The sequence below is a fragment of the Trachymyrmex septentrionalis genome, unplaced genomic scaffold (assembly GCF_001594115.1).
Source record: "Trachymyrmex septentrionalis isolate Tsep2-gDNA-1 unplaced genomic scaffold, Tsep1.0 scaffold131, whole genome shotgun sequence".
Taxonomy (NCBI): Eukaryota; Metazoa; Arthropoda; class Insecta; order Hymenoptera; family Formicidae; genus Trachymyrmex; species Trachymyrmex septentrionalis.
In genome coordinates this window covers 1,293,604-1,304,100 of record NW_017304450.1, presented here as the reverse complement: position 1 = coordinate 1,304,100, position 10,497 = coordinate 1,293,604, and the positions used below count along the sequence as shown (strand labels likewise).

Below are 10,497 nucleotides of genomic sequence, written 5' to 3'. Positions count from 1 at the left end.
AATTTGAATTTCATTCATTATTGACGAAGATATTGTATATATAATTTTGAGCTAAAAAATACGCGATGACTTTTTACTACACCTAATATATATATATATATATATATATATATGTTCTAATAAAATCTCGCGCACATAAGAATTTCCGTGCGTCCGGAAAATGTTGGTGAACGGTGCGTGCGAGATTCTTTTTCGCCCGGGGCACCGTCGACTTTAGAGCCGTCTCTGCACGCGGTGGCAGCGGAGCCGTGTAAGAACGACAAGGTACGGTCGGGCGTGTGCAACCGTGGAACAGTGACCCCCTGGACCACAGATACAGTTATTGCGTTTACTCTCCTTCATGCTCGGCACGTAGCCGTGCCGCGGGCACGAACCGCGATACGCACCGGCGTCGCGCCTCGGTGCGCGTTGCACCGTTGTCCACTGTTGCGCGTCATTGCAGCAACATTCGCGCGTCAGCGATCGTTCGCACGAGAAAAATTCATTTTATCTCAGCATCGTCCTCCAGTCTGAATAATGACATTCACATTTCGGCGCTTTCGGCCTTCGAGACCTGAAGGAGAGTACAAGAGCCCTCGTACAAGAGCCTTCAATTTTTCTTGCAAATTATCACTTCGGCACTCTAAATTTGAAATCTTGAGATCGACCTCTAACAGAATCCTGATTTTAAAATTAAACGCACACTCTGCGCCTCGAGCAATGAATTAACTAATTTAATTAAGAGTATGACCTGTGGTTAGAGTAAATAAGTTGGATATCTTCTATTTCTCTCTAATAGATAACTCTCTTTAATAATCGTTTATATGTAAAAGTCAAAGAATTCAATGGATTATATAATTTTAGCGTGTGAATATAAATCACTTCTTTAAACTCATTGTTCTTGAGCTAATGTAACCGATTAATTCTTTTCTTCTTCGCAAAGATTCATTGCTGCAATCGAAAAAAAAAAAAAAAAAAAAAAGGAATTTTTCCAATGTAAAATTTTGTGCGAAACTGTTCTTCATAATTTACATAGTTATCCTGATCGTACAGGATTCCTTCACTGTCAACGAACTGTCTTACAGAAAATCTCGTGGACAACGAGGAGCATTGCAGAAAACCCGTTTCGTTTCGCGCGATTAAACGAGTCTGCTTCGGTACTCACAGCGTATTTACAACTAGGTACATACAGCTCGTTTGATCTGAACGTTCAGTCAAACTTGATTAACGCGTCGAAAACGAGAAGAATTATTCACTTCGTTCAAATAAAATTCAGTTACAGCCATAAAACACCGAATCGAAAACGTTATAAAGCTTAACGATGAAAAACGAGATGAAAGATCAAAACAAACATACGTGATGTGTCGACTAAATTTTATCAGATAAGATTCACTCTTTTTACCTGAAAACATGGTCGCTTAAAACACTCGAAATAAACTGCTGATTGCTTTTCTTTGAACTTTGGCAAACTCCAGTATAGACACGACACGCCACGCCACAGCTAGAAATTGAATATTTTTATGTGTAACTATGAAAATGAATTTACGAGCGACTCAGTCCAAAACATTCCGGTCTACGACACGTTTCTCGATTTGGAAACAGCAACTTGCGTTCGATTTTTCTTGACAAAAAAAAAGGTTACTAAAATCAAACTAAAATTAAATGAAGCTGTATTCTACAGTGCAAGAAACTTAACGTTCGCAATCTGTTTTGTCTCAATTTCACTCTTTCCCTGAAATAATGAATCCCCCTTCCTAAAATGTCTTGTTAAATAGATTATTTTGTAATAGAGATTATAAAATGACCCCGAATTTTTCCACATTTCAAAAGCCTAGAAAAAAACTTGGACGAAGAGAGCAAAATATAATTGCAAATGGAGGGGATTAAATTAGATTTATATTTAAAAAATATTCCCAGTAAATTATAGATATTTTCCACAGCGAATATATTTCTGCAAAACTTTTCGTAAAATACGATGTAGTATAAATACATTAAATACCGTATAAACGAAGGATCCGCGTTATATAAGAATGCAAGTGTTCGGAACTTAAGAAAGTTTGAGAAAACAATCTGCACAATATCTTCGATATTTATGGGATGTCGCGGCGTCCAGTCTCGCGGCGAGGTAAAAGTTTTCGTTGCAAGAGTTTTTCCGCGTGCGCATTCCACGCGTGCGCGCGTGTCAGCGGCAGTTTCCGCGAGAAAATATCGAAGAGGGGTAAAATGAGATATAAAAATTGCAAAGTGCAGTGTGGTGGAGCGTATACACGCGGGGATCTGCATACAATCGTACGTTATCTGATCGCGAGAGCTGCGCCGAGCTATGGCCACCGTGGACACCCATACTTTCTACTACGGCGGTTATTGCAGACTATGGGCGATAGCGAGGTGATAAAACCTTCGTGAGAAGAGCTGGACACATACCGTGCCGTCCCACTTTCCGGCCGAGATAGCCGCAGAGATAGCTCGTCGTGCGCGGTCTTCAAACGCTTTTCATATAAAAGAAGGAGGCGGCTCTCTCCCAGCTTGAAGCTTGCGTCATTCTCTATTCATGCGCGCCCGTCGTAAGAATAGGTATATATATGTATTCACCCTCCTCAAAAATGTTGCCAACGTCGCCGATCCCATCCCAAATCTTTGAGACATCCCTCGAGACGCAGCCGGCGTAATACTCCTACGCAGGAACAAGACATTCCTCTTTGCGCCGGATTATCCTTCGAGAATAGCTCTTGGTTGGAACGATCATCGATCGATTGTCCCAACTGTTGTGTGCCAAACGATCTTATCTATTCTCCGTTTGCGAACGGCATGGCAGTCTTACCAGTCTACCAGTTAGATTAGTCTGGAAACTTTTGCACTCGTCAATCGGCTCGTTTATAGGTCCTAGTGACCTTATCAGGTAAGTAACCCAAGTGCCCTTCGACGAGCTCGACCACTTGCCCCGCGAGGTTCAACGAACCCTGCGAACGAGTCACTGCCGTGTCGCCGGGGTTAATTAATTGAGGTTACGACTTTCTCCGATCTGATTTACACCACATTGTGTTGTTCGCCATCGAGTTGATGAACTTTTTTTTCCGTGCTGGTTTCTTCGAGTCTGGACTCGATACGACGAAATGATTTAAAATCAAATCAAATCTCAACGTTTAATTTCGATGTAAAATTCATGGCAAAGCGTGGCTATCTTGAGAATAAATTCGTTTATAACCGAAGGAAGATATCCAAAAGAATACTTGCTGTATTATGTATGAGGTGAAAAAAAGTGATGAGATATTTTGTAGCAGAGCTGACGGAGAGTGGAAATCGAAGATGTATTATAGAAACTTGATCAAAATTTTAAGCTTGTTTAAAGCTATATACAATATTTTCATGTTGATATTAAATTCTCACCTCAGGTATCAATACTAAGGTATCAAATAAAATATTACTAGGATTTATGTTACCGTTAATATTTTATTCTGTTGTTATTATAACTGATACTCTTATCCTGTAAGCGAAAATATAATAATTGGGATAAATATAGATTTAGATTATTTATGTTAAAGATTAATGACGTTTTAACATTATTAAAGTTTCAACAGCGAGGTTTTTAATGAAAATATTCGAAATTTTGCAACACCGAGATCCTCCGAGTTCATCGTTACTCAAATCTCGGAAATAATTAACCTCACGATAAGTACATAAATTATTTCCATCGATTACGTATTCATTACGTATTCATTATTTTGCGAGAATAATTTTATTCACATGAAGTGATCACGAGAGATGCGGGAATCCAGTTATTAATTACGCATGTCTTCGCATTGGTTCAATGAACTCAGGCAGGGTTAATTTGGTGAATTCGACTTTCTTTGGCGAGACTTAACCCGAGAGACCTCGACTTGACATTGAAACAATGAACTACGAAAATGACGAAAAGAATATAACATAGAGATAAGGCACACCGACGGGGAAATAGTTTCAGAATGCTTGTTATTTTTTATAAGTTTCGGATAAATAAAACTTAAAATCACACTAACGTTTGAGTTATAGGAAATATGAAAATCACAAACAAAGGTTTAACAGCATTATAAAAATCCTTTATAATTATTTAATTCTTTTGAGAGAATGAAGATTACAAATACGTGTGTGAGATATGCTTATTCGGCGTAAGCCTACAGTGAAAAAATAATTGTTGCATCAACAGCAAAAATTTAATTGAAAGTAAACTTGTTGATTTAATGAAACAAATAAAATTTTATCAAAACAAGAGCACACCGTTTGTTCGATTAATAATGTCTGAATTGAATTAAACGGAATTATTTTCAACTAAAGAGTAATGCTCTTCTTCTTGTTGAAATAATGCTATTAATATAGCATTCTTTTTTTCAATATACATACGATAACCGCAACACGCTTACAGTGTGATAATAAAATTTTATTCAAAATATTCTCGTATATGTTTTTTTATTATTTCGGTATATATTCGGTTCGAATGAGTATGATCTAAGCGGGGAAACGCTTTTGCTAAGCTCTCTATCTAATGCACATTCGGAATTAATCATCAATCCAGGAGACACGACACAGTCGCGTCAAGTCTGCTCTCGTAATAAATGCCGGCGGGTGTGCGTCACGTTTCGCGCGTGCGAAAGCGGAAAAGGCATACGATAGCGCGAAAAAAGCCGGCGCGCCATGGCCAGGTCGATGAACCCGCATAGGATTAATTTGGCGTGCGTTCGTAACTTCCTTCAACGAGACTTAACCCCGCGCGACCCCGACTTGACACCCGGGTGGAGGGCGAGAGCAGATATAAAAATGTCTGAAAATGAATGCGACCCGCGCTCGTCGCGGCGGTTAAAAGGACGTCGCCGCGGCGCGAAATCTAGAATTAGCCAGGGCGGCCCTGGTGCGGCGAGGTGGTGAAATTAATTCGCGCAATCATTCACGCGCGATTGAACGGTCACGCTTCGCGGCAACCCCCCTTTAGATTCAGATGCAAGTAACATGTGACCGTTGACGACGACGTGCTGCATGTGTATTACGAAATCATCGTACATCCCCGATTTTTCCGCGTTTCTATTACACGCAACGTAGATTAACTCTGATCTTAGTGTTCAACTTCTTTTCATTTCACTCTGCCTTTTCCATTTAATTCTTTAAACTAGAAAAAGACGAAGAGTTGATTGAATCGAGATTAAAATTAAACTACATTGGTAGAAATCAAGGTAGAAATGGACATTACATCGGCTGAATTCGAGATTATCGGTTTGATATTCTTGTGCGAACTCGGGGAATAATTATATTTTCTCTGTTACGGTGTCGCGAACGTGTCGCATTTATATCTATTGTATGAATTGTTTGTTATTATGACGATAACTCGACGATGACCCCGATAGAAATGCGATAAATATTATTCAAACCGACGAAATTGTTTCTCTTTCCCTCGTAACATCCTCTTTTTTGCTACTTGCTCTTTCTTTCATCGCTTCCTTCTGTCTTTTTATAACAGAATGTTAAACGTCGTCATACTGTCACAAGCTGAAATGCCTGAAAAATGTGAAGAGGCGACGGAGCTCATTAGATGCCATTATTATTACAAAATTTTTCTATATGAAGGATAGAAGTAAGATATATTAACATTTAACTAAAAATGTATATTAACATTAAATATTTTTGAGAAAAATTACGGCGTTTACAAGAACATCTAAATTACTATGTTTATATATAAAATAGAAGCATGAAGGGTGTTCGAATAAAAGTACCGATTTTTTTATTAATAAAAAATTAATCTTTAGTTGGAGATGGAATTTAAAATGATAAGAGCGGCAATAATTTCGAAACTGTATTTAAATATATTCTAATATATTAAATATAATAAATATATTTATCATTTACATTATTTTTTTACTATACTGAAAGATTTGATACACTTGAATACACGATGAAGAATGACTGTCCCTCTAAAGTAAAGCTCTTAAGACAAAATTATTTTGGTAAATTCTTTATTAATCCGAAAAATGTAAAACTCTTCGTATTTTACATCTTGTGAGTGATCAATGAAATCTTTCTTCAATACAGCTGTGTCATACACGGAGATATGACCGAAATTAGCTTCCTGAAAAGATATGCTGAATTTTGAATGAACAATGAACGTCTCTTTTCCTCTGTCTCTCGTTCTTTCTCATCTCACCCCCTCCCCTTCCCTCCTCCCTGCTCTTTTCTCCCTCTGGATACCGACATGCAATGAGCGGGCAGGTTCAACGAACCCAGGATGACGTGACATCGCCACGCTGAGAATTTATTATCTGAAGCCCGTTGTTCAACGACCCTCGCTTTTTTCGCGTGCACCGCGGATTCGAGCGCGTTCTTGGCTTAGTTTCTTCCCGATTTCCCCGACGGACCGCGCCGTCACGGATGACGTATCCCCGCTACTGCGATGAGATTTTTCACGGCGGGCATTTCTCGTGCGTGACGCTTGTATCGTCGGCCGAGTAAAGCTCTAGCGCAAAGTAGCGCAAAGGTCCTCCATTTTTCACCTAATAACCATAGCTACGGTCCACTTGACGCTATACAAATGCTCCGAAGTATTTCTTGATTGTTCAAAAACTCTTTCTTCCGATTCGTCAATCACTTCGAAGCATTTATAGCACCAAGTGTAAACTCCACCCCCCATGTCGTGTACTAATAATACCAAGCGCTTATTGGATTACAGCCACTAGATTGAAAATGGCGGTCGAAATAGCCAATAGAGAAGTTGCCAATTTAGATAAACGGATTACGCTTTAGTAGATATTTAGGTATGCGTTCCGAATTACGAATGAAGCGCATGGTGTATCATTGCATCCTTCTCTATTATTTGATGAACAACAATGACAAATGATGCATCATGCGCTTCGTGCGCAATTCCTGCGCAGAACGCACCCCAGAGCTGTGATCTGATGCTTTGCACGTGTCTTTAAGGTACGTTTTCACGCTGACGCTCGATGCATTTTTAGCGTCAAAATAGGTCACGTGATTGAAATTGACGCCTGATATTCGTCAATTTTTATCACGTGATCTGTTTTGATGCTAAAAATGAACGCCGAGCGTCAGCATGAAAAGGCACCTTTATCGTCTTGAATTTGTTACCACTATCTTCGGAATATTGGGAATATGAACGATAAAAAATCGCGGATACGGTATAATAATATTTTAGTTACAAGGAACAGGATGCAGGATTCAATTGCAGAATGCAATTTCCGGACGCGAAAGCGTTCGATGTTTCGTATATGTAGGTAATACGAAATATTGAAGTGCGTTTCAATATACAATTTTTATGGCGCTTTGTGGAGTATTTTCCCGTTTATGAATTCTCAATAAACTGCACACAGGCATATATTCTTCAATATGTATATATACATTCATATGTATGTGTATGTACACACACATACATACGAAAAATTTTCACTTTTCACGTTTCCGCCGCAAGGAAAAAGTTCCATGATCGCTACCCAGTAATTTTGAAAGTTTTTTGTCCCCTAAAATATGTTTTAAAATTCGCCAAAAGCCTCAACAGCTAGAAACAAATTCTCTAAATTTTCCCCAACAGCGTTGCATGAAATCTAAAAAAAAAAAAAAAACCATGATAAATGCATATTCCTAATGGAAAAAATTTCACAAAATTAACAAAAGTAGTATTCCAATTTTAACATTTTTTTTTCTAGATTTTTGTAGAATTTTCGTAAAACTTTACAAAAATCTACAAAAAATCATAGCGTCGAAAATGAATATGGTGTGTCTGTGCTAATAAGAACTGCCAGGATTGGTACTTATTAGGTATATAGATATTTATCTTTATCTTTTCTAAAAATTCCCCTAAACTTTTCGTCCTTCCGGTAGAGAAGATCTTCCAAATTTAGGGGAAAATTCCGAAATTTGGCAACACTGGTATTATTAAAATAAAATTCGAAGTCTTTCTATACATCACAGTAACCGTTCTTTCCTTGTACAATACGCACCGGCACGTTGTTGCACGCGGAAATGTTTAAACATAGAAGAAGAGGAAGCAGCACCTTCAAGATGGAAGGAAATTATAATAAAACGCGGATAAATTCATGCACAGATCAGTAAGTACATATTCAAAGTCTCATTCGGAAAAGAATCCTTTATTCAATACTATTATTTCTCGATCTATAAAAAAAATTGATAAAAAAATTTATAAAAAAAAGATCGATATATATACAGAGTCAATCGTATTTATTCTTCTGTAAAATAAAAAATTCTAAAATCTAAAATGAAGTATTTTCTTGATTTATCTCATTAATTTTTTTAATAGAAAAATTTAAATTAGACACAATATTCTTCATTTAATATTAAACATCAATCTAAAGGAAATCTTTTATTCTATTCTTTAGACAAAAAAGAATGTAATTTTACATTTGTCCAGCACGTGTTTCTTAATGCAACACGTGACGACAGCTTCGTTGCCTAGCACGTATTATAGACTGCTAACACTGGATAGACTTATTCTGTAAATGTAAAAATACATAAACCTAAATTTATATGTGGTATACTTATCTCAGGATAAAATGTTGATCTTATTTTATTTAAAGGAGTAGAATAAAAATGATTAATTTAATCTTTAATATAGTTATAATTTTATACTGTATAGAATTGACCTAAAATTAAGTACGTCAAGAATTTTTTTTCTCGATATTAGAAATCCGATTTGAGAGTGTAATTATAATTCTAAAATATATAAAACAGATGTAAAGTAATGAAACAATCAACAATGAAAGAAAATTTAGATACCAATTTTTATTAGAGCATTGTATATACAATAATAATCTGAAAATTTTTAATATGCCTTTCTGATTACTATTTGTTTTTGAGTTACTATATAATTTAAAAAGAAAATAGACTTTTTATGCGTTTTAGCACAAACGAAAAGAGAAACATACATTTATATGCCAATATTTAATAATGCCAACGTTATAATCGGAACGTTTATAATAGGATAACAGTTGTCTTATTATGTAACAATTATTCTGATGAAAAACGATATTATTCAAATTGGAAATATTTACGAAAAGATTCATAATATCCTAGCCCTGAATTAGATCTTATTTGTGAAATATTTCTATTTTTATATTCATAGTCTGTTTATAATCGTGTTCCAATTTCAATTGCCAATTCTAATAAGAGTAATATAGGTTCTTATAATTGTATAAGAGGAGTTTTTTGAGAAAGCGATGAACACGGTGTAATATTGAAATATCAAAGATTCCAAACGTAAACAATAGTTAATAAATTGTGAAGAATACGAGAAAATTTTCAAATAAATTGAGGTACGTTCTTGAAAGATATGAAAGAGGTCAGTCGGCAGGTGAAAAGAGAAAGATTTTCCAACAACATTGCACGAGTCTCTCTGGCATTGCGAAACGCCATTTCTCAGCGTAACGCACGCCAGGCTTAATTGCCGTCGTGAAATAACTCCTATGAGACGTCATTGTTATTATAAAGCTTGCCTCTCGCGTTCGCGCCGAGTGCGAACGCCTGACTAGAATCTACATCACCTTGCTTTAACGACTCCCTCCACAGATTCCACGACGTGGACCACCGAAATTCGCCTATCCGATGGTTCGCGCTAAAGTGAATTTTTATGGGATACTCGTGAATGTCTCTCGCGAACCATTAAATTCGAATTAATCTCGCTAGCGCCGTATCCCTCCGATAAAAGCGTCTGGACGTAATCGACGCCTTTTTCCTTTATATCAACGTCACGCGTTGATACGGCAATCTAGATCTGGAGAACGCAATTAGCACGTTTAACGCTGACGATAATTACGCTCGCAGAATCTACGCTAATGGTTTATCGTAGCTACGTGAAAAGGTTTCAAATAAAATCGGCGTGCCACATGTGCCACATGTGCCACATGTAACTTGAAATTTTACAACAGTCACTTTGAAAATTTTATTTTAAAGATTTTTATTTTAATTCTTATCTTTGAATTGTACTATTAATTATAGTTTTGCATTGAAATGACATCTTTTTATATTTTAAAGATTTTTATTTTAATTCTTATCTTCGAATTGTATTATTAATTATAGTTTTGCGTTAAAATGATATCTTTTTTATTTTCAATAATAAGTATCTTATTTTCGAAAAGAAATCTTCTTTCTAAATATTAGATATTTTCTTACGCGAATATGAGAATTTTTCTGTTGAAAAAGGTAAGGACGGAAATATCAAGAGATCTTTTCTGAAAGTGCGATATTTCAATGTTTACAGAGTGGAAAGCTCAGCGCTGCAGTTGGTGTGCCCGCTGGATTCTCGTCCGGTGCAGCTAATCTTCCGGGGATTGCAGGTGGTCAAGGAGAAACGGGTGCTCCTGCGAGATGTGTCGGGAGTAGTCAAGCCAGGCGAATTATTGGCCGTTATGGGCCCTTCAGGTATCACATTATTTTATAGATTAGTTAGTTAATCTTTCTCACACACTTCAACTCTCGTGAATTCGGCGTGTTATCAACTTCGATAACGATGATTAGATTCAAAGAATTATT

At 36.7% G+C, this 10,497-nt stretch overlaps 1 protein-coding gene across 1 annotated transcript in view; it reads left to right on the top strand.

The window, feature by feature from the left end:
* Positions 1 to 10,497, top strand: part of LOC108757063 (ABC transporter G family member 9) — a 131,764-nt gene that overhangs the window by 101,921 nt on the left and 19,346 nt on the right. The window contains exon 2 of the mRNA XM_018501367.1: positions 10,226 to 10,386. Coding sequence (XP_018356869.1) covers positions 10,226 to 10,386 — 161 coding nt within the window. The remainder of the gene's footprint in view (positions 1 to 10,225; positions 10,387 to 10,497) is intronic.